This window comes from Heptranchias perlo, chromosome 22, assembly GCF_035084215.1.
Source record: "Heptranchias perlo isolate sHepPer1 chromosome 22, sHepPer1.hap1, whole genome shotgun sequence".
NCBI classification, from domain to species: domain Eukaryota; kingdom Metazoa; phylum Chordata; class Chondrichthyes; order Hexanchiformes; family Hexanchidae; genus Heptranchias; species Heptranchias perlo.
The window spans coordinates 42,268,863-42,294,133 of NC_090346.1; the positions used below are offsets into that span (position 1 = coordinate 42,268,863).

The 25,271-nt window shown below is 45.5% G+C and overlaps 1 protein-coding gene across 7 annotated transcripts in view; it reads left to right on the plus strand.

Annotated features, from left to right (window-relative positions):
* Nucleotides 1–25,271, plus strand: part of septin12 (septin 12) — a 300,476-nt gene that overhangs the window by 184,562 nt on the left and 90,643 nt on the right. For all 7 annotated transcript variants that reach the window (XM_068003382.1, XM_068003384.1, XM_068003385.1 and 4 more), the window contains one exon: nucleotides 7,805–7,996. In XM_068003382.1, coding sequence (XP_067859483.1) covers nucleotides 7,805–7,996 — 192 coding nt within the window. The remainder of the gene's footprint in view (nucleotides 1–7,804; nucleotides 7,997–25,271) is intronic.

The following is a 25,271-nucleotide window of genomic DNA, read 5'->3' on the forward strand; positions in this document are numbered from 1 at the left end:
TGGTGTTGTGGAAGGGTGGGTTAAAGGTCATGAGACCCACGGCAACAAAAACATTATTAGATTTGTTTTTAATCGTGCAAAAATCTAATATAACCAATAAGATTTAGGGGAAACTGCTCTGACATTCAGTTTGCTCTGCCTCAATATGCTGTACCTGGATCAGGCTATGGATGGAATCTTGCAGAAGTGGATATGGTTCATGCACAGTGTCAATTGTGGCTCAGTGGTAGCAAGCTTACCTCTGACTTCTGAGTCATGAAGGTTGTGGGTTCAAGCCCCATCTCAGGGACTTAAGCACAAAATATCAGCTGAGTGAGTGCAGGGGAGTTCTCCCTGGTGTCCTGGCCAACATTCATCCCTTAACCAACATCACTAAAATAGATTATCTGGTCATTATCACATTTGCTGTTTGTGGCACCTTGCTGCGTGCAAATTGGGTGCTGCATTTATCTACGTTACAACAGCGACTACACTTCAAAAGCTGTGGAAGTGGAGGCTGCATCATTTGAGGGGAAAGATTCATATCTGGGTAATCTCGGGCATCTCCAAGAAGTTGGTTATACAGGCACTGCTGAAGTAAGAACAGCCTTTAACACCTTTTTAGGTACAAAGGAAAGAAATTACAGAAATAAGGTGATGATACCTGCAACTTAAGTAGCCACCTACCGAAGTAGTTAACATTTTGTTCAGTTTGCAGTTATATTTTCTTTTGGTTTTCATTGTGAATGTTCTATAAAAGCAAGCTTTGAATTAACACACAGATTAGGTCTCCGATATTACCAGGGAGGCGGGTTGGCAGCGGGGGGTCGACTGGGCGCGTGGGTAACGCGCCCAGTAAATTCGGTGCATTCCCCACGCGATCGCGAGTAAATTGAAGCCACTTACCTTGGCTTCCGGGTTTCAAACCTGCGCAGTGGGCGGACTGCGCACCCGCATCACAGGCTGTCAGCTAGAGGAGCCCTATTTAAAGGGGCAGTCCTCCAATGCTGCTCCTGCAGCAAACAGCCAAAATTACAGCATGGAGCAGCTCGGGGGAAAGGCTGCTGCCAGGTTTAATGATGCCTCACTCCAGGTCTTACTGGAAGGGGTGAGGAGAAGGAGAGAGATCTTCTACCCAGCGGACGGGAGAGAGTGACCTGCCTCTGCCACCAAGAAGGCCTGGCTCGAGGTGGCAGAGGAGGTTACCTGCACCACCAACATATCACGCACCTGCATACAGTGCAGGAGGCGCTTCAATGACCTAACTAGATCAGCCAAAGTGAGCAGACTTACTCATTCTCCTACACTCCGTCTTCCACATCACCGCCCTCACCCCACATCTCCTTCTGCACTGCCAACACTACTCTATCACATCACTCCTCACACCCACTCAAACCTCATCCTCATCTTACCTGCACTTACTCACCTCCCCAGTACTCATCCCACCACTACCACTCAACCCAATCCTCATACAATCTCATGGTTCTGTCTCACACTCACCCTCTGATGCACCTCTTTCATGGTCACCCTCACCCAACCTGCCACTACCTCTGCTGCAGCCACAGGGGATGCATCACGTATGAGTAGTAGGAAGCGTAAGGCAAACGTGTCATGAGCACAAAGGGGATGCACAAGGGTGTTTGACGGTTTGTCATGTTTTTTATTTATATTTGATTTTGGTTCAACTCACATTAAATATTATATTGTCACCACTACTGCCACATCTTGGCCATTCTTGACTTGCTTTTGCAATAAGTCCCTTTCATGAGGTTCTCCATGAACACCCACACTTGATGCCACCCATTGGGTCACCCTACAGTGGATGTATGTGTAGTTGCATGACTATTTTGTGCAGGTGCCTGTGGTGCAGCACTGTGTTGTGGAGCTCCACGTGGCGGAGGTGGACGGTGTGCCTGGCGAGGCTGGTGATGTTGCTCGTCCTCGGATGAAGTGATGAATGCAGCCATGGCGCCCGTCATCCTGACGGTGTGAGTTTGAGGGGGTCCGCAAAGTAGGTAAATGTGTTTGCACAGCAGAGTTTAGGGTATAAATTAATAATTTTGAGTGGAAAGACAAAGGTGTTGCAACCAAAACTTTGTCTGAAGTGACAGAGTGCCCTGCTGCAATAAATGAGTTCCCCCCAACTGTCAAAAAATCCTTTGCAATTCCCACTGGCGGCTGACTGAAACACGTCTGCTCCAACAGGGAGTGTTTTCCACAGCACGGGAAACACGCTGAGGATCCATGAAAATTGCACCCCTGCCAAAATCTCCAGTCAATGAGGTCTGTCAAATAACTCAACGAGGTAAGTATTTAAATTGTCATCCCGCCGGCTTTAATTGCCGGTGGGAGTCCCGCATGCAGGAGCTGCGCGTGCACCCGAACGCATCACTGGGGAACCCGGAAGTGGACGGGTTGGAGCCGGGCTCTGGACCCGCTCCGGGATTCCCCGATTTTACGAGCCCCCCCGTCCCCGACGCACCCACTCGGCCATCCTAAAATCGACCCCTAGGTGTCAGCTGTTGTTCGGTGGTAACACTCTCACCTCTGAATCGGGGAACTGTGGGTTCAAGTCCCATTGCAGAGATTTGAGCACATAACCTAGACTGACACTGCAGTGCAGTACTGAGGGAGTGCTGCACTGCCAGAGGTGCTGTCTTTCAGATGAAACGATAAACTAAGGCCTCTCGGGGACGTAAAAGATCCTGTGGTACTATTTTGAAGAAGAGCAGAGGCGTTCTCCCTAGTGTCCTGGCCAATATTTATCCCCCAACCAGCATTCACTAAAAACAGATTATCTCATTGCTGTGTGCAAATTGGGTGCCATGTTTCCGTGACTACACTTCAAAAGTACTTAATTGGCTGTAAAGCACTTTGGGATGTCCTGAGGTTTTGAAAGGTGCTATATAAATGCAAGTTTGTTCTTTCTTTCTCGATTATGGTTCCAAGCTGTGGTCCCACCAAGAAGTGAGATGTGGGTCTATTCTGCACACACTTCCATCCCACACAGCTGATTGATTGGCACACATTCAGAGCTGCCAATCTCAGCAGTGTTGCTATGGGGATGTAATGACTGGAGGCTAGGCAACTTCCCCTTAGGAAAATAGGAAAATTCAGAGGGAGAGTTATCATCACCCAGGACCATTAGTTTACTGCAACTGAATAAGGCAAAAATTTTTTTTTGTTAAATAGATCCTGTAGTCGAGCATTACTGGGTCTGTGAAAATCTCGCAGCACCACCACCTCCAGTTACCTCCTGCAGTAAACTAGCTACCACATTAAATTGCACGATCACACAAGTGAAAGTGTTGCAGATAACGCTGTGTTGCACTGATTTATGGAGGCACCGACATGATATTTGATCCATTGTGTGTATAAAGCTGTGTTAGTGCACAGAAAGGTCCCAGGTTTAATTCCTAGTCTGGGCTGAGTTAGCTGACCTCAGCTGGGATGGTGATGGGGACACTGCCCCCTGGGTTAGTGATGGGGGGAAATTGCTTTCTCACTTCTGATCACTAACCCACCCCCTACTGGGAATGCACGTGAGGATGTCGGATGAGAGCAAGATTGGCTCAGCTATGATGCCCCATGCAGTTGAATAACCCACTGACACTCACTGTTGAGGTTGAGATGTGGATAACTTGAGCAAGTATCCACCTGATACCTGTGGAACTGAACCTATCAAGGAGTCAGTGCCTTCGGGTGGGAAGGGAAGGGTGATTTTAGATGCATTTAAGGGGAAGCCAGATAAAACCATGAGGGGGAAAGGAATAGAAGGATATGCTGATAGGGTGGGTGGAGGCTCGTATGGAGTATGAACAGCGGCATGGACCTGTTGGGCCGAAGGGCCTGCTTCTGTGCTGAAAAATGCTATGTAAAAATCACAGCCTATGTTCTACCGATACACTGAAAATTAATGTTTTTCTTTTAAATAAGGATTACATCTTGCACAGGATTGCACGCTGTAAGCAAGGGCCAGGTCATAGAATCATAGAAGTTTACAACATGGAAACAGGCCCTTCGGCCCAACATGTCCATGTCGCCCAGTTTATACCACTAAGCTAGTCCCAATTGCCTGCACTTGGCCCATATCCCTCTATACCCATCTTACCCATGTAACTGTCCAAATGCTTTTTAAAAGACAAAATTGTACCCGCCTCTACTACTGCCTCTGGCAGCTCGTTCCAGACTCTCACCACCCTTTGAGTGAAAAAATTGCCCCTCTGAACCCTTTTGTATCTCTCCCCTCTCACCTTAAATCTATGCCCCCTCGTTATAGACTCCCCTACCTTTGGGAAAAGATTTTGACTATCTACCTTATCTATGCCCCTCATTATTTTATAGACTTCTATAAGATCACCCCTAAACCTCCTACTCTCCAGGGAAAAAAGTCTCAGCCTATCCAACCTCTCCCTATAAGTCAAACCATCAAGTCCCGGTAGCATCCTAGTAAATCTTTTCTGCACTCTTTCTAGTTTAATAATATCCTTTCTATAATAGGGTGACCAGAACTGTACACAGTATTCCAAGTGTGGCCTTACTAATGTCTTGTACAACTTCAACAAGACATCCCAACTCCTGTATTCAATGTTCTACATTCAAAGGTCACATGAGTAAATGCAAATTTCAAGTGATGTAAACAGGGTTTAGCAGTTAAAAACCCTACTTATTTAACCAGCAACATTCAGGTTTTCGACATTGGTCTATTTGTATCTGCCTACAGCCAGAATATGATGGGAGTGATTTTCAACTGCCGAGTGCCCATTTCTCACCTGAAAACTGGGAGCTGACAATTGAAAATTGTTGTTGGGGGAGTAATCTTGCCCCTTCTCTTCCCCCTCCCCCACCATTGAACTCCACGGCTCACCTGGTAATTTTCAAGCGGGCCTGTAAATGGATGAGAAGCCCGCCGGCCCGAATCAGGCAGGAGGCTGCTGAAATATGCAAATTGGGGTCCCAGGCCGGTTGTGGGACCCCGATTACGAATATCGGGTACAAATGGGCGGAGCGTGTGCCCCTCGCACCTTCTGCCCATTTGTACCAGGGACGGCTGGAGGCCGCTGAGAAAACAGCCGAGAAAAACTCAGGCCCACTGCCGACCCATGCAAGGCCACCTTTCCCCCGTGGGGCATGGCATGGCCCAGCCCCCGCCCCCAAGCCCGCCCTTCCACAACCGGTGAGCTGTTGCCGAGCGCCCGCAGCACACCGGCAGCATTTAAATGAGGTTCGGATGCGGTTTGGGCCTCACGGGCTGGCTTGGGGCAGGCGGCGTGGCCGCTTCGCCATCTTGACGCCCTTTCGTTCGGAAGTCGGAAGATCTCCACTGACAGCTGCACATCTGCACTGAGAACGGGGATCAATATCGTCTGAAGGGCATCCATATATTAGGGTGTGTACCGGTGAAGCTACTGAAGTCCACCAGTAACTGTTCTCCTGTATCCTGCCTTGTATAAATTTCCCAACCCTTCTTAATTGCAGTTGTGAAAAAGGTATACTGGCCTCATTCTGTTTTAGGACATTAATCGGGTTCAGTATACGGTGCACGAGAACAGAGAAGGCCACCGTTTTTATTTTGGCCTCTTAATGCCCGCCTGCTTCCATGAGACGTCAGTCGTCTGCTGGTGTCGATTTCAAATTCCAGATAGTCAGTCACATTCTGCAATTTCTTTCTATTTTCCCGTTTCCATGGTAAGCCTTACTCATCGAGCTTCTCGTGCACCCCCAGTTGCTGTGATAGGAGCTCATCTCCGGTTTGGTCACTGGCACTTTGATTCAGATTCTGAATTTAAACCATGCTGATGAGCGGAGCTGAGCGCTTGCCGACTCCAAGATCAGCTGTTACAGTAACCTGCCGAATCCTTCACTGTTAAGCAGTCAGAGAGACTGCTTTAAAACATGCCGCTGATGAAAGTTAAAGTGGGAATGTGTAGAGAAACTGATTGAGGAAGTCGTGTTGTCAGGTGCAAATCGCAGGAAATGTTGCATAGTGACAAATCATTTATCCTACTCCTCGGTTATGGAGCATCAATGGGAGAGGTCGAGGCCTGGGTGTAAGTTGTTCACCATGTGGGCTGCAGGAGTTGTGGAGCCAGGGAGACCAAGAGAAGAGAAAAAACACACCAATATCTTCTAACCTTTAAGTACAGATCAAATGTTGGAAAATGATGCAGTACAATAGAATGTAAACTTTCTTAACTGTGGCACAAAGGCATTTAAGAGAATAGAGATTTGATGCTGAGCATATGTAGTGACTAATATAACTTGAGTAATTGTAGGTTGAGTACAGTGAGTGCAATTAACTGAGTATTCCTGACCAGCCTCAGTTTACAGGTACCTATAATCAGAGTAGCTGATTATAGTATTGAGAAACAAAACCAGAATATTGCACATAAGCAATATTTGAATTTCAAATCGTACCAATTTTTCTTTCCCCTACAATGGCATCTCTACATGATTATTTTTTGGAGGGGGATGAAAGCTTTAAATAAGTTGATGGTTCCAGTAACTCAGAAAGCAATAATGTCCCCCTACATTATCGTATAAAAACACACTTAAAAGTACAAATACATGTGAGCTGGACAAGCAGTTATAGTGCAGCCCTCTTTCAGTGATGTATACTTACACAGCTCCAGGGACTTGAGCATAAAATCTAGGCTAACACTCCAGTGCAGTACTGAGGGAGTGCTGCACTGTCGGAGGTGCCATCTTTCAGATGAGATGTTAAACCGAGGACCCGTCTGCACTCTCAGATGGATGTAAAAGATCCTAATTCGAAGAAGAGCAGGGGAATTCTGGCTAATATTTATCCCTCAACCAACATCACTAAAACAGATTATATGGTCATTAACTCATTGCTGTTTGTGGGAGCTCGCTGTGCGTGTATTGGTTTCCACGTTTCCTACATTACAGCAGTGACTACACTTCAAAAGTACTTCATTGGCTGTAAAGTGCTTTGGGACATCCTGAGGTGGTGAAAGGTGCTATAGAAATGCAAGTTCTTTTTTTCTTTCTTGTTTTGTTTATATTAATTCAGGGTTTACTCACTCCACTGGGGCCCTGCGGGTTAGAGAACTATTAAATGAACAATAAATGGATTCACATTTGTAAAAGGGAAAATGAAACTCGTTCTGTATATTGTTTGTACAGACTGTGAAATTATACACCTACTGAGGCTTTAAACACGACAGGACAAGCTTCCATGAAAAACGAATGGGCTTTTAAAAACCCGTACACTTAAATGGAACACGTTTTTCCACTTACACCAGTGTTAGTGTAACCTGTATATAAGATTTCCTAAGAATCAACTGTTTCTCAATGCCAAAGTTGTTAAACTTCTGTGAAAATCTTGAGATGGTGTCCGAGCAGATCACCTTTATACTCATTGGGCAAAAACTGATCAGAACCAGAATTACTCCTCCTTGCCCCCCATGTACATATTTAAAAACTTAATCTGTATATATTTATAAATCACAAGATACACGGGGCTGTAATCAAGTTGCAGATTCAGAAGCAATAAGCTTCTTGAGCTTCACACTTGCAGTTTATATAAAATCATCTGAGCCTCTGACTAGAATCACTGCCTTGTCATCATTCTCATGCATTCATTACGATATACGGGAACGCTGTACTTTAATTGAAACAAAAAGTTTGAATTTCCTGGAAAATGAGTAAGCTAATGGATCCAGGGGTCATTGCTTGTGGGTGTACGTTCAGTACCTTGTAATGGTTGTGTAATGGTCGTGCCTCATACCCATTGCGTTGTTGACAATAAAGGAGAAGTTTGCAGTCACCAAATTACTGAATGCTTTTACTTTTTTTTTGACAGGATTAGAGCTAAAAGAAGTGAAAGAGAATATGGCGGAGAGAACACAGGAGACTGGGCTTGTTTCTTCGGCAGACTTTAAGAAGGATGTCACAGGAAGAGATCTGTTTGGATATGTGGGCATTGAAGCAGTTCTGGATCAGATGAGGCGTAAAGCCATGAAAACCGGATTTGAATTCAACGTCATGGTCGTAGGTAATTATAACTGGGGGAGCAGAAGGGAGCATGCCTTTAAATCAGTATTTACCTCACTGATTAATGTGGAAATTATGCAGTGTCCAGTTTCCTTTGTGTACCTTTAACGCTGTTTATAGTGTAACCTTAATATGAAAGGCAAGAGTTGTATTCTTTCAATACAGGAAATATAAATTGTAAAAGTGTCAGGAACTCAAACAAATCATTTATATTGTGGCTTAACTATGGACAGATGTGCTCGAAACACTTGGGCCCTAACTTTTGGAGGTTTAATTGAAGGACGGACATGCAGTTACACCAAACACGTACTCCTTCGAGAATCGCCAGACTCTTCGTAATCTATTTTGTCTTACTTTTTGCTAAAGCCTGCAATATTTTTTCCAGGCAAACCTGTGTACCGTGAACATATTTAGTAAATACATTTTTATTTGAATATTTATACATTTACAAATGACGGCAGTATTTAAGGAGATGACGACCCTCTAATTTAGTGCAGTTATACTTAAATTAGAGAAACAACAGAAATGCATTGTGTTTGCACTGGGTGGGTTCTCATTAGACCCGCCCACCTCCACCCCCACCCCTTGGGGAGGTGGAGATAGAGACAGTGTGGGGTTGGGTTTGAAGAGGGTGAGCAGGGGATTGGGGCTTGGGGGGGGTGGAAGAGTGTGGGACTGGGGCGGGGGCATGAGGGATTGTAGATTGGGGCAGGGGGAAGAGAGTGACTTGGGGTCGGGGAGGGGGAGAGAGGAACAGGAGAATGGTGGTCAGGAGAGATAGGGAGTTGGGGAATAGGGTGGGGGTGAGCATGGGGACCAGCATTTCCTGCAGAGCCGGGAGCAGCAGCAGCAACGTGATGAGTGGGAGTGACGCTGAGAGAGGAGCAGCCAGTAAAGGGATGAGTGAAACCTGGGGACCTGACTCTGGATAAATAGTGAAAGATTGTTTCCACTGGTGGGAGAATAGGGAACAAGGGGACGGAGACCAAGGATGGAAAAATAATTGGCGTAATTTACTAATGCCATAAACATAGGCTCACTTCCCTAGCTAAACCAATCGTAGCTAGTTGGCTCAGACTTTTTGAAAAAAGTTTCTTACTGCTGCTTTGAGGGCACAGCTCCCTCTTAAGTCAGTAAGAGGCGGTGTTTGGCCCACCAAGTGATCAATCAAAGTTATACCCTGAGTGGAACGCCTACCGTTTGATGTGGGAACAGCTCCCACATGCCCAGCCCTTGGAATGGAGCGACAACTCCCGGTCTCTCAGGTGTTGGAAGTGAGCTATTTTCTCACAATGGCTGGAAATGTTTGAGATTGTCCATAAGAACCCTACCTTTATTTACCAGTTAACACTACAATTCATCATGGGAACCAGCCTGGTTTTCAAGCTGCCAACTTATTGTTGAGAAAAAAGTGCAGAATTTAAAGTTACAGAAATATTATAAATTAAGAAATCCAGTTCAAGCAATACACATAAAATCCAAACCATCACAGTGTAAAATTCCTTTCCCTGCTATTTTAACAGCACGTCAACCTATTTAACCCAAGTGCAAAATGTTGTATCCTTGAATTGTAGTTATTTCCCATTGGTATGAGGATTCTTATACTATTAATCAACTGATCAGATCTTCAAAATGTATGACACTATGGTTAGCTTATGCATTCTCAACTGGGACCACTGTACACTATAGACACACCTCAGCATTAGCTTTTTTCTGATAAAATGAAAGACTTGCATTTATATCATGCCTTTCATGACCTCAGGACGCCCCAAATTGCTTTACAGACAATGAAGTACTTTTGAAGTGTGGTCAGTGTTGTAAAGTAGGAAATGATGGCTGATTCTGGCAGTATAACCTGGAGTCCGATTGGCACTCAATTTGCCCATTGTACCGTAAACCAGATCTTCCATGTTCTGTCTTTCATGAGCTATTATCATTATTTCAATTAATCTCTTTCAGCGCTATCCAATACCTGAAACCTATCCAATACCTGAAACCTATCCAATACCTGAAACCTATCCAATACCTGAAACCTATTTGCTACATTTATTTTCTGTGCTATACCTCTGCTCGTATGGGTGTTTTTTAACCACCCTTTCCAATTGTAGCCCTCTTCTGATCACCTGTCAGCATTTGTTATCAACTCCTGCTTCCCTAAAAAGTTCCTTCCTTTCCTCTTTCAGTTGATCCCCACACTGAGATGTTCTTCCTTCTATATTCATTACCTGCTCCTTATATATGAAATTTTCTTCCGTGAACAGTAACATTTATAGCTAAATTGTAAATGTGCATATAAAGAATGCATTAATGATTTAGCGAACAGTGGAAATTTCCGCCAAAGTTGATGTATTTCACCACACTAAAAAGTTTTAGTTGATTCTTTTATGGTTCGGTAAAATTTGTGGACTTAATATCTTGATGTACAGTGCAGTAATAGAACCTGAGAAGTTTCTGCAATGCCTAGTGTGACAACAGAATTCCTTTAGGCTTGCCTTAGGATTTATTATATTGATTTTGTTTGTGTCACTGTAGTTTTTCCTCATCTGCAGTTACTGTTTCTTAATAATACATTTGGCACCTGCACGACAAGGCTTAACTGCTATGAATAGGACCTTTTTTAAAACACTTTTAGGTAATTATATATTTATTTGCAATTGTTGATGCTGTGTTCAGTACATTTTAAGCAACTCCCAAAACAGACGCCACTTTCATAATCCTGTATGGCCCGTAAGAATTGTTATAAAATTTTCTAAAATATTCCATCATATCCTACATGACAACCGGCGATCCTGTTTAATAAAGGAAGTCATTTTAAGACTCTCTTTTTGATAAGATCACTTTACCCTTAAGGTAAACTCCTCCCTTGGGAAAATTAAGTTGACCTTAATAGTTGCACCTAATCAACATTGTTGACCCCACCAGCTGGAGGGCATCCTAAATTTTTCTGGCTAAATTTCCTGAGAAAAGCTGATAACTGAAGATGGAGGATTCAAAAAAAATTTTTTCAAAATTAATTTTACTTTTTTTTTCCAACTTTCTGAAATCAAAAGGATCTTTTATCATCTAATAAAATTTGAAAATGCCCTCCCTTATTTGAGTACTGCAGACAATGTCAGTCTCCTCTCCTTCCAATGCAATCAATCTTCTTGAATGTTTTTTGGAGGAACTGGAGTTAAGGGAGGGGGCAGGGCTTGAGAATACGTAGAATGGGCTTGGAATTCTCAGGAGTGTACTTATTCTGCACTATTCTTGTGAGGCTGGGTGACAAAAACTCTCACTCTTCTTTCTTAACCCTTTGGGGTGTATTGCTTCTGTGCTCCATATGCTGCAGGAGGGGACAGAACATTTTCCATTCTACGTAGCCCCTTTATATCAGTCATTTTCTGCTCGTGGCCTCACGGAAGGTCCCTGCATTCTTTTGTCTGTGTTGGTTTTGAAGCCCCTCCTCTTTTTTCTTTTGGCTCTCCAGCTGGAGTCTGTTCTTGCCTCCAAGTTGCTGCCCTTTGGTTATTGTTTTCCATCTGCTGTCATCTCTGCAAATCTATACATTCCTTATTATGGCACTATCTAGATTATTTTGAAAATCTATAAATAAAAAGTTAGAAAAGAAACTCCTTGATATGTCAAAGTAAAATATGATATATATATATTATGTGTATATATAGGCTTACGTATATTGGCTTATACCTATATATACATATGTGTATGTGTATGTGTATATATGTACGTGTGTGTATATATGTATGTGTGTGTATCTATATATATATATATATATATATATATGGCCAGACATCTGCCAAAGCTTCTCTGGGACGGATGCCAGCATGGGCCCGTGAACAGCTTTCCTCCATTTTTTTTCTCTCACCCTAAGGGAGGCACCAGGACGTCACTCCCTGCAGCAACGTGGCTAAGATCAGGAGCACAAGGATTGAACCTGCCTCTCCCACTTTTGAAATACAATTTATTTAATCACAATTCAGCTTTCCCAATGTTTTAATTTTGTTTTATGTGGAGTGTTTCTTCACACTTGACTTGCTAAAGTTAAAGCAGCAGCTTATAGTCATTTTGTTTGGCAGTCTGTTGGTGTAACAGTGAGCTGTTCTGTGGTGTGTCTTGACTTGACTGGACATGACTTGCTCCCATTATTCTTCATATAGTGAGTTACACATCTCAACTGGATCACCCAGGGAAGGGATATAGTGGAGGGTAATAACATAGGTCTCTACAAGTGTGGAAAGTAAATGAAAGGGTGAGTTGATTAAGGGGGCTCCTGGGCACCTCCTAACAGCCAGTCACAAAGCATTTTAGTCCGAGGCAGTGGAGGAGCAGTAGGGAGCTTAAAGGTGCGAAAAATAATTTATAATGGGAGTTAAAACAAAACCAAACCGCCCCCAGGCTCCTGCCGATACCATTCAGTAACCAGCTGTGAGGTGTATACAAGAGTGCACCTTTGATTTCCCCCCTCCGTCTCCCAGCGAGCAGCGAGGCAGAGATCAGGAACTCGGGCAAGGAAGACAAACCTGCACCCTACTACTTTGTGACACATGGCATTGTTACAACATTGTGCTGTTCCATCATTTTGTGTGTAGCTTTACTGTAGACTTTACATATCCTCCTTAAACTGTGCCAGAAGTCTCATTAGTGATGCTGATGGTCCAAGTCTCACAAACATAATACCTGGATTTAGTTGCAATTTCTGACCAGATACTTGGATATAATGTTTTGTAGCTTAAGTGTAACTGAATTCACATTCAGAAAACGTTACTTTACAAATCACTAATCAGCCAGCAAAGTAAAGTTGATTACAATGTTAGAATTACACACTGTGCAAATAGCGCCAAAAAGGATACAGAAATTTCCCATTTAATAGCAAACTCAACCAAAATGGTATTTAAGTGATTATTAATGCTATAAATGAGACATGGCATATGTTTTAGTTTAATTGAATTCGCTAAGCTAAGGCTGTTGTAGACCTGGTGCACGTGCTCTTACAGCTGCGGAAATGTTATTGTCATTGGAATCACAAGGGTGACGGATTATATGTTCACCAGGGCAATAACAAAGTGAAATTGGAGAATGTTTTGGAGGAATAGCCATGTTTGCTAATAAAGAAATCAGACTCCTCACAGCTGGTACTCATCTTACACATTTAAACAATTGCTTCATTTGAAGCTAATGATTCTGATTTTACATGTGAACTGAAAAGGACTGATGGTGTTTTCTTGAAACAACTAGAATCTTAGAGAATTCGTAAAAAGTTTGGTGTGCTTTTTCTGAACTGAGGTATCAGAATTTCCTGTGTAGTTGTGTCAACACAAATCTTACAACACAACAGATCAAATATCATCACTGCATCTTCATATGTGTCTACAGTTTGGCTCGGTGTCCATTTTTGTCTGATTACGCCTCTGTGAAGCGCCTTGTGACATTTTTCTAAGTCAAGTATACTATATAAATGCAAATTGTTTCGGTTGTAGTACTTCTACAAAAAAACAATTAATTAAACAATTTCCAATTGGCATACATCAGTTAATACTTTTTATGTGGTGCGTGCAGATCATGAACAGCACCCACTGACTTCTCTCCCCCCTCACCAGGGTTATGGACACCACTTGGTGGCCTTTTAAACACTGGGAAACCCATCCATTGGGGAGCTTGAAGTTTGAACAACAGTTGGGATTGGCAATTAAACTCATATCTGAATCAAATGGGACTCCAGTGCTCTGCCACTAGAGCCATTCTGAAGTAATTTAATTCAACCATGTGGCTGTATATAGCATTACACCAGCAACTGGGTTAAATTACAGTCTGGAATTCCTGCTCAGCAACATTTTGAAAGGTTTGGAGCTCATGGGCCAGTTATTTCCTGGGGTCCAACCCAACATTTTCAAATTACATTGGAAATGAGAAAATTCCTGTGGCGTTGATGGAACGCAAGGCTCCAGATTAGTGTGGATCCGTTGGTGTATTATTGCATTTGACAAGACTATGCCTTTTGATCAGATCACGAAATGCACAGAGCTTTCGTTGTTTCTTTTTTCTTAACATTCTAGGCATTTAAATGCCATTTTACAAGTGCCGACCTGTGGGTAAGGGCGAAACTCAGAGGTTTATTAAATAATTACTTCATCCAATGTGTAATACTTGTGCCGAATTTTTATTTACTCTGTAAAATATCGTACGTTACAGTGTACATTCCATAGGGAAATTTGTGTAATTTTCCAACCTCCCTCAGTGTATGCCTCTATAGTATCTGTATCCTAAATAGTTTGCATCTAAATGATTTTCTGTTCAGGACACAGTGGCGATACACCTGGAAGTGCAGGAGCACAATTTGCGTTTCGGGCGTGCCGAGTCAAACCTGGCGAGATTTTCCATAGTCCGCTCCTTTTAATAATTATTTATCGCTCCCAGTGCACGTTTTGTGAGAGAGGCTGAATGGTTCCCAAATCATCATCCTGTGCACCAAGTGAAGACGCAGCTGGTTGATGTGAAAGTGTGAGTTCCTGCCACACCAGACCCATCGTACCTGCAGCGGGTAAATTCAGTGCGCGACTACCTTAAGCAGGCCTCCCTCAACGTGTTAATCTTTTTCCACACCTGCTCTGAAGACCCTCCTGACTTGTGAAATGGAATTCACCTGCCCTGCCACCTTTTCCCAAGCATCCCGTACAGCAGATTCCTGAGGAGGGTTCTCCTCTAACCCAAAGATGGCTGAATCTCCCTCATCATCACTTCGAAGGTGCTCTCTGTAAAGGGCGATGGTCATCCCTCCTCCATGGGCCCTTGTACTACCTACAGCCATCTATAGCAATCCAGCAAAAGAAAAAGTGTGATTGCTCTTTAAGGCATTGCAGCCGCTCTTTAAATCTGCCGTAGCAATGTATATTCTCCCTCCGTGCAGCCAGTGTATGGCCAATCCGTGCTGGAAGCAATGAATAATTGTTAAAATGAACCGACTTGGAAAATCTCTCAAGGTCCATCCCAAATGTCCAGGACGCACATTCGGGCCCAAAATCAACCCTTTGATTCTTTTCCCTTCCCATTGCTGGTCATCTTTTCATGTCCTTTTGAAGAAATATTGCAGCATTATAGGCTGTTTTGCAGTGTGAAACTTGAACCCAGAGGGAAATGGGTTGATACTATCCCAGGTTAGGACACTTAGAGTCAACAGGCACTTTCAGCCCATCAAGTCGTTCTGCAATGATTTATCCATTTGACCATTTTACATGAGCCAGCCTGAACAAGTGAGTGTTAGTGAGGCAGTCAAATTGCATCCCAGATGTGTATTAACTGTCCATGGCAACCAATCCTTCCGATTTTATCATTTATGTAATATTGTAAAAACTCAGTTTGTAATCATTTGATGAATGCAGTACCCAGAATTTCCCAGTAAATTAAAGACTTTTTATGTAGCCACTGACGTTACAGTTGGATTGAAGTTGGACTCAGCATTTGTATTTTACTACAGGTACCAATCTTCCATTGAGGAGAATCACCATTGTTAAATCAATTTAAATCTCCAGATTAACAGTTTGAAAGAATTTTTATTTGACATTTTTGTGGAAACAATATTTTGGACATCAGGCTATTTTCCACAAAATGTAAGATTTAGTTTATGACATGACATTTGCCAGCAATAAGGAGGTTTGTGTTGGCAGTGTTGAATTTTGTAATTAAAGTAATCAAGGGAGAAAGGGTTGAAGGTTTTTCTTTCAGAACGTTTCCCTGGTTGAATTTAAAGCTTTCTTTTATGTGTGAATTTTTAATGGAGTGGTAATTGGAGAAGGATTACTTTAAAACCAGAGTGCACTGTTAATGTTATGTTTGGATGCCACTCTGATGAGTCCCTAAAGCAGCATTATCATTTACAGAACATCACAGTTGTGCAAGAATTTGCCTTTGTGTTAAATGGCTGTAAAATGGTAGATATACAGGAAAATCTTTGGTTATTATTTTTTTCACATGCTGTTTGCCCTTTCCCAGTAAACAAAGCACATTGAGGTAAGATGACATCAATGTATTTGTATATTTAAAAGACTTTCAATCCTGACACAAAGTACTTGTACAGGTCAGGACATGTTTATTGGAAATATTACCCTGCAGTCTTTGCAGATGTCAGTTACTTAGTCAGTGGCCCAGCTTTCATAACTGATCTAACCCATTTGAAGCCCCACTGTAAAAATACATTGTATCGCATTACCGTGAGCCCCATAACATTTAACAGCTGGTCAGTATGTTGTTTGGGTTTATGCAAAAGGAGTTCATGCTCATCTTTTACAAATATGTTTATTTACATATGCAAGAATTAATTCCTATGAAAAGATCAAAGATGGTAAATGGACGGCAAAGAGTTACAAGGCATGAATTCAAACAAGTGATTCTGTTGATGTCGAAAATTGGCTGGCTGAAGTGGGTTATTAATAGTCCTATTATACCATAGTTTTTGCATCAATGCGACATGGTTTTCAAGTTGCATCAATGTAAAAGCCTCAATGTAACTAGGGAGTGAAGTTGCCAAACTGAGGAGGCTTTGCATTTTGGCAAGAGGTGCGAGACCCCTCAGAGGTAGTTTGGCATTAACTGCAACCAACTTTACAAAGTTTCCAGGCAGTCCACTGCGCTTGCTCGGAACTTTATAAACTTCGCTTTCAAACTTTTTTAGAATTAGCAATCAGTTAATTATCACATTTGGATGTTGGTATGTGGATCTCTGATCAGGTACGCTGATATGCATGTGCAGAGAGCGATGCAGAGCCTCGGGAATAACTCTGCATTGCTGGTTCCACAGTGTTCTGTAATACCTGCAGTACAATAGTGCCATTACATGAGCAGAATGATGATCCTTAAATTAACTGCCAGTCATTTATTTTTCTTGTTACGTACAGTCTGTAAATTTAATTTAAGATTAGCTTTTTAAAACCATTGTACAGTGGGAATGGAGGGCATTGCAGAGGTGGAATGGTGTCACTAAAAAGCTAATAAAACGGGAAGAATTAAAAATTGAAGATATATGGCAGCCTGAAATACCAAATACCTTACCTTCTGCATCTTATTATGGTATTTTGATGCTCTATTTAGTAGAAGATTCATGTGAAATAACTATATAAAGTATAATATAATGAAATACATACGTGAATAAAACAAGTCCTTTTAATGAGTAGAGTATAAAGAGTCAGTTACTGTTACAAAAACAGAACCACTTGAACTGATACAGCCACTGTGACACAACGAGCATCCCAAGATGTTTCACAGATGGGCATTGGAAAAGAGCGATTCGGAGAGGTGACTGAACGCTTGGTTGAAGAGATGGGTTTTGAGAAGGTAATTAAAGGTTGAACGAGAAGTGGATAGGCAGCGAGGCCTAGGGAGGAAGTTCCAGAGTAGAACCAAAGCAGCTGAAGGCTGTGCAGCGAAGGGAAGGGGATTAAATGGAAGGCTGGAATCAGAGGAACAGAACATTTGTGATTATAAAGCTGGAGGACATTACAGAGGTAATGTGAGGCAAGGCAATGGATGGATTTATAGAAGAGGATCTTAAATTTAATGCACTGAGGGATGAAGAGCCAGTGAAGTTCACTGAGGACTGGGATGATGGGCAAATGGGACTTAGAACAGGACAGGACATGGGGTGGCATCGTTTCTGACAAGTTGGAGTTTATGGAGGGAGGAGGATGGGAGGCTGGTGAGCAGAGTACTGGAATAGTCAAGTCTGGAAGTGAGAAAGGTGTATATATATATACATAGAAGGGTTTCAGCAGGGAAAGGTTGAAATAGGAGAAGAGGCCGGCAATGTTGTGAAGTAAGCAGTCATGGTGATTAATAGGATGTGGTGTTTGAAGCTCAGCTCAGGGTCGAACAGGACAGAATTTCTTAGGAAAATCATTTCTAATACTGTAACTTGCACTTTAATCCATGAAAGTAAATTATAATAGTCAAAACTTTGTGTCATTTCTAAAATTCAATAATGTTTCATTAAAATTGGTTTTATTAGTGATCCATCCTGATACACTTTTTTTGCAGTGAACAAAATTACTGTAGTGAGAGGGCAGTTTTAAATGCTGTCGAGAGAGGAAGAGAGATTGAAGGCCAGCATAGAAATAACCCTGCACAAAATTTTTCTCTGAACGTTTTGTGCAAGAAACTCATAAACATATTCCTTATGATCAGGGTTTACAATTTCATTACAGGAAATCTTCCATATCTTACAATTATTACTGCAGAGCAGCAGTGCTTAGGAATAGTAAGTAATGTTTATCAGATTGATATAGCAATCAACATTTATTTGCATGAATTTAGCTGACGATTCATGGAAAATGTTAATTGTGCTCACAGTTGGATATCAGTTAAAAATAAGTTGCTGATTAAGTAAAAGTACTTTGAAGGAAAAGGGTAGGGTTAGGTTTAGGAACATAGGAAGGAGCATTGGATAGGCTATTCAGCCCCTCGAGCCTGTTCCGCCATTTAGTAAAATCATGGCTGATCTGTATCTTAACTCCATTTACCCATCTTTAGGTTTGCTTGGCAGCTTACATCAAAACGTCTCAGAGCACTTCACACAATGCAATAACTTTGAGTGTAGTGACTACTGTTAATGCAGGGAAAGTTTGTCTTCTCAATGGCTCAATATATAATAAACTGGGCTCAATTTTACGGGGAAGTTGTGGGTGCGTTGGGGGCAGGGGAGCTCCGAAAATCATGGAAATCCCGTTCGGGTTCGGAAGCCGGCTCCAACCCGTCGACTTCCGAGTTCCCCACGGACGCACCTGTGTGCACGGGCGTCCTGAAATCAGAAGTCCCGCCGGCAATTTGGCAGTGAAAGAAACTACTGTAGTGAGAGGACAGTTTTAAATGCTGTAAACAGAGGAACAGAGATTGTAGGCCAACATGGAACCAGGTGTGAAGGGCTCGATCAGGGAAAAAGAAATGAAATAAAGTACATCTAAACCATTGCAGGAAGTTAAAGCAACCTACTTTGCACCCTGCTCCAATGTCTGAAGTCCCCCGATTTCCCCCTCTTCACTCCCCCCCGATCTCCCCCTCTTCACCCCCCACCGATGTCTCCCTGATCTTCCCCTCGATCTCCCCCCCGGTCTCCCCAATCTCCCCCTCTTCTCCCCCCCCGATCTCCCCCCCCCCGATCTCCCCCCCCTGATCTCCCCCCCGATCTCCCCCCCGATCTCCCCCCCGATCTCCCCCCCGATCTCCCCCTCTTCACCCCCGATGTCTCCCTGATCTTCCCCTCGATCTCCCCCTCTTCTCCCTCGATCTCCCCCTCGATCTCCCCCTCGATCTCCCCCCCGATCTCCCCCGCCCGATCTCCCCCTCTTCTACCCCCCGATCTCCCCCTCTTCTCCCCCCCGATCTCCCCCTCTTCTCCCCCCCCCTTGATCTCCCCCTCTTCTCCCCCCCCCTGATCTCCCCCTCTTTTCCCCCCCCCGATCTCCCCCTCTTCTCCCCCCCCTTGATCTCCCCCTCTTCTCCCCCCCCTGATCTCCCCCTCTTTTCCCCCCCCCGATCTCCCCCTCTTCTCCCCCCCCGATCTCCCCCTCTTCTCCCCCCCCTGATCTCCCCCTCTTCTCCCCCCACCCCGATCTCCCCCTCTTCACCCCCACCCCCGATCTCACCTTCTTCACCCCCCCGATGTCTCCCTGATCTTCCCCTCTTCTCCCCCCCCCCGATCTCCCCCTCTTCTCCCCCCCCCCGATCTCCCCCTCTTCTCCCCCCCCGATCTCCCCCTCTTCTCCCCCCCCGATCTCCCCCTCTTCTTCCCCCCCCCCCGATCTCCCCCTCTTCTTCCCCCCCGATCTCCCCCTCTTCTCCCCCCCGATCTCCCCCTCTTCTCCCCCCCCGATCTCCCCCTCTTATTCCCTCCTGATCTCCCCCTCTTCTCCCCCCCGATCTCCCCCTCTTCTCCCCCCCCGATCTCCCCCTCTTCTCCCCCCCCGATCTCCCCCTCTTATTCCCTCCTGATCTCCCCCTCTTCTCCCCCCCCCGATCTCCCCCACTTCTCCCCCCCCAGATCTCCCCCACTTCTCCCCCCCCCCGATCTCCCCCACTTCTCCCCCCCCGATCTCCCCCACTTCTCCCCCCCCCGATCTCCCCCACTTCTCCCCCCCGATCTCCCCCACTTCTCCCCCCCGATCTCCCCCTCTTCTCCCCCCCGATCTTCCCCACTTCTCCTCCCCCGATCTCCCCCACTTCTCCCCCCCGATCTCCCCCCCTTCTCCCCCCCCGATCTCCCCCCCCTTCTCCCCCCCGATCGCCCCCTCTTCTCCCCCCCGATCGCCCCCTCTTCTCCCCCCCGATCGCCCCCTCTTCTCCCCCCCGATCGCCCCCTCTTCTCCCCCCCGATCGCCCCCTCTTCTCCCCCCCGATCGCCCCCTCTTCTCCCCCCCCGATCTCCCCCTCTTCTCCCCCTCTTCTCCCCCTCTTCTCCCCCCCGATCTCCCCCCCGATCTCCCCCTCTTCTCCCCCCCTCTTCTCCCCCCCGATCTCCCCCTCTTCTCCCCCCCGATCTCCCCCTCTTCTCCCCCCCCGATCTCCCCCTCTTCTCCCCCCCCCCGATCTCCCCCTCTTCTCCCCCCCGATCTCCCCCTCTTCTCCCCCCCGATCTTCCCCACTTCTCCCCCCCCGATCTCCCCCACTTCTCCCCCCCGATCTCCCCCACTTCTCCCCCCCGATCTCCCCCACTTCTCCCCCCCGATCTCCCCCACTTCTCCCCCCCGATCTCCCCCACTTCTCCCCCCCGATCTCCCCCACTTCTCCCCCCCGATCTCCCCCACTTCTCCCCCTCGATCTCCCCCCCTTCTCCCCCCCCCCGATCGCCCCCTCTTCTCCCCCCCGATCTCCCCCTCTTCTCCCCCTCTTCTCCCCCCCCGATCTCCCCCTCTTCTCCCCCCCCGATCTCCCCCTCTTCTCCCCCCCCCGATCGCCCCCTCTTCTCCCCCCCCCGATCTCCCCCTCTTCTCCCCCCACCGATCTCCCCCTCTTCTCCCCCCCCGATCTCCCCCTCTTCTCCCCCCCCCGATCTCCCCCTCTTCTCCCCCCCCGATCTCCCCCTCTTCTCCCCCCCCCGATCTCCCCCTCTTCTCCTCCCCCCCCGATCGCCCCCTCTTCTCCCCCCACCGATCTCCCCCTCTTCTCCCCCCGATCTCCCCCATTTCTCCCCCCCCCCGATCTCCCCCTCTTCTCCCCTCCCGATCTCCCCCTCTTCTCCCCCCCCCGATCTCCCCCTCTTCTCTCCCCCCCCGATCTCCCCCTCTTCTCTCCCCCCCCGATCTCCCCCTCTTCTCTCCCGCCCCCGATCTCCCCCTCTTCTCTCCCGCCCCCGATCTCCCCCTCTTCTCTCCCCCCCCCGATCTCCCCCTCTACTCCCCCTCTTCTCCTCCCCCCCTCTCCCCCCCCCTCTTCTCCCCCTCTTCTCCCCCCCGATCTCCCCCATTTCTCCCCCCCCCGATCTCCCCTCTTCCTCCCCCCCGATCTCCCCCTCTTCCCCCCCCGATCTCCCCCACTTCTCTCTCCCCCACTTCTCCCCCCCCCCGATGTCCCCCTCTTCACCCCCCCCCCACCGATGTCTCCCTGATCTTCCCCTCGATCTTCCCCTCTTCCCCCCCTCTCCCCCCGATCTTCCATTCCAGCGCCGGATGACGTCTCACTCTCTCTTTTCCCCCCCCACCCCAAACCTCGCGTTGCAGCTCCTGACGGCAGCCAGCCTGTCAATCGCGTCGGAAACGGTAAAAGTTTTTTGTTTATGCGGGTTTGCCTCACGGACCTTCACCTCTCCCGCCCCCCTCCCTCCCCCCGGAGCTGCCAACCTGCCACCATTTCATAACTGAGCCCATTGTCTCTCTTTACTTACACCACAATATTTCAGACAAGTAACCAGTATTTTGTACTGGAGATCACCCACCATGTTCTTAGCTGAATAATGGATTCAATAAACAGAAACATAAATGGTATAATATGGTTAAGTATTCCAGAAAAAAGAAATCTAAAGAGCAGTGCCCAGTTTCATAGTAGCACATGTATTAAATCAATGGTCCATCCAATTAAGCCTTTGAGGATTGAAGTAGTTTTTCTGCAGCAAAATCAACTGGAGTTAATGAATGTTCTTTGGATTTGTTCTGATTATGATCAACTATTATGGCTTTTTCCTCCTCTTTTATTTTGTCATTACAACAATAAAATCAACAGTGTGCATTTATGTAGTACCTTTTAATGTAGGAAGATGTCCCAAGGCACTCCAGAGGCATAATCAAAAAAAATGGACACCCAGCCCAAGAAGGAGACATTAAGAGGGGTAAACTCGTAAAGGAGGAGTTTCTTAAAAGAGGAGAAGGAGGGAATTCCATAGCATGGGGCCGAGACAAATTAACAGGGAAAAACCTGTTTGCAATGCAATTTGGTAACCATGTAAAAACATAATTTGTATCGCACTAAAACCTCAATGAAATTTCCCACATCAAAGTATTCACGTACACAATGTATTTCCTGTGCTGCAGGGATTTCACTGCTATTCTCAGGTAGGTAATTACCCCGGTAGCATTTCCCAATCTTAAGTAGTGGACTCCCTTTGTAAAGCTTACGTTCAGACATGTAAATTGTTTTATTGGTGACCTGGGGTCCAGTTGATGACTTAACCCAGCACCAGTAAAACCGTTGCTGAGTAAACAAAGACATCAGCTTTGCCGAGGCAATATAAAAGGAAAGAATCGTAAACTTTTCTTTAAAAAGCCAGACTGGCTCTGCTGATATTCAAGTAGGGAAGCACTTCGTGTGCTGCATAATTTAAAATATTTTAGAAAGGAAAGAACTTGCATTTATATAGCTCCTTTTCACATCCCAAAGTGCTTCACAGTCAATGAAGTACTTTTGAAGTGCGGCCGCCATTGTAACGTGAGGAACCGCGGCAGCCAATTTGCGCACAGCAAGGACCTACAGACAACGAGATAAATGACCTGATAGTGGCCGGGATTTCCTCCTGACAACGTGTCCCCCCCAAACCAACCACTTACCTTTGTGCCGGAGACCGTTCCCTCAGATCCAGCCATCCCGATGGAATGTTCAGTCAGTAGCAGGGCACCTCATTCACATGGGTCACAAACACCACTACAGGTGTATCTTTGGTGCCTGCCAGCCCAGGCCAGAAACTCCGTCGCCTACTACTGTTGGGGAGAAAACAGCAGTCTTCCTCGCAAACCCCCCCCCCAGCAACTGGGAAAAGCAATTTTCACACCTCTTTAGCTCTCTTTGTAAGTGGGGGGGGCACCATAATACCAAATATTTTAGGAAAAAAGTGCATTATCTGCAAGGTGGGGGCAAGCTTCCAATATGGGGGACCATATGTCGGGCAGACAGTGTTTTCCCCCCAGACAAGGCCCCCTTGAATCTCCAAGGACGGGGCCAGCCCACGTTTGGGCCTCCCTCTGCGCTCCTGCCGGAATGACAGTGGGGCTGTACCTGAAGCCCTGTGTTGGGCTGAATGGCTTTTTTCTGTGCTGTACATTCTACGTAATTTCAGGACCTCTTTGTCCAGGAATCTGATCTGCTTTTGACACGCACATCCATACAATATGGATCCCACATTATACCGGTATTGTTGGTTGTGAGGAGATAGTTGTGAAAGTCACTCGTTAATAATGCAAGCTGACATCATTAGTAAGTTCAATGAACTGGCATAAATTATGATGTCAGCTTTCAGCCCAGACAAGGCCCCCCTGGAAACTCCCAGTAAAGGCCGGGACCCAGCATATAATTGGCAATGACAAATTTTAGGCATGTAGGAGCTTAACCTGCACGACATGATACTTAACTTGACATAAAGTGTGGCCCAAAAGTTTGCAGTGGAACAAGACTGTGGATTCAAATTGTTCAGCATAACAATATTAATATTAATTCTCTCTGTCTTTCTGCACTCAGTATTTGAACTGGAAAAGCAATACTTGGTAGTTTCCATAGTGATGGTGATTTTAAAAAAAACAACCCTATTTTGTGTGGCATAAAAGAACAGATGTGTGCTCATTACTGGCTTTTACAGTGCATCATTATCCATTGGAATAACTGATGGGGAGCTCACTACAGAGGTGCCAATATCATGGAATACATGAAGTATCTTGTGCAAATTTTGCTGTTAGCCAAAAGTACAGTCCTTGTGGTTTCCTGAACATGTCCCACTCTCTGGCAACATATGCTGCTGTCTTTCCCTTTTGGCAAGTAACAATTCGATTTCGTTTCAGATACTAAATAACTTCTACGTGTTTAATGTCCTTCATCTGAGGTCCCATAGTGTTAATTGGAACTGAATGAAAGGAAGATTAGTGCTGACTACAGCATTGTTGACAGGAAGAAGCACTTCTGCAAAGCGCTGACATTTTGACAGTAGGTGCTTTGATAGAAGTTTTCTGTTGTAGTCTAAATGTCTCCCAGCAAAACTCCTGTAAGTTTTCCTACAGCCATCTAATCCCGATGAGGTTTAAAGTAAGACACCGAACATTTTAAAATGATGTCTTATTATTCCTGTTCAAAAATAATAAACCTACTCCATAGTTCTGCACCCCCCCACCCCGAGTGATGTTGCTCCTCTATAGATAGACCTTGATCTATTTTTGTCTAGCATTTCCTATGCTCCTATGTTATTTGTATGAACTGTTCCATGGAATGATGCCACAGATTGAAGAAAGATGGTCAGAACAGAGCTGACATCAAACCCTTGACGTCACAATGCAATATGAATTTGGAAGCCAGCCTGAAAGTTAAGATTATACGACTCTAAATTGGGCCGTGTAGCGCCCGTTGTGTAGACGCTGTGCGGACTCCTAAGGACCCAAAATGGCGTCCGGAATGCAAGCGCACTCTTCTAGTGTGACATGCACCGGACGCGGGCAGATAACGAATGCTGGCAACATGTAAAGTAGGGAGAATATGCGGTGGATCAGTGTGCAACACTGATTTCAAGGAACAGATGCGATTTTGGAATTCCACGTTCCAGCCAAAGTGCTGCCTTAAACTCGCACAGGTAAACAGGTCTTAAACAGCATGAAGGACCCCCCTCCCACCCCCCACCAGCACTATTTAAAGGGATCATGCAGGAGCTACAGGTTAGTCGCTGGAATATTGCTTCTGGCTGCTAATGCATTTGTACCTGTTTTTGGAGATCTCCTATACTTGAATACTAGGACTCGGGGACATAGCCTAAAAATTAGAGCCAGGACTTGCAGGAGTCAAGTTAGGGAACGTTTCCACATGCAAAGGGTGGTAGAAGTTAGGGACACTCT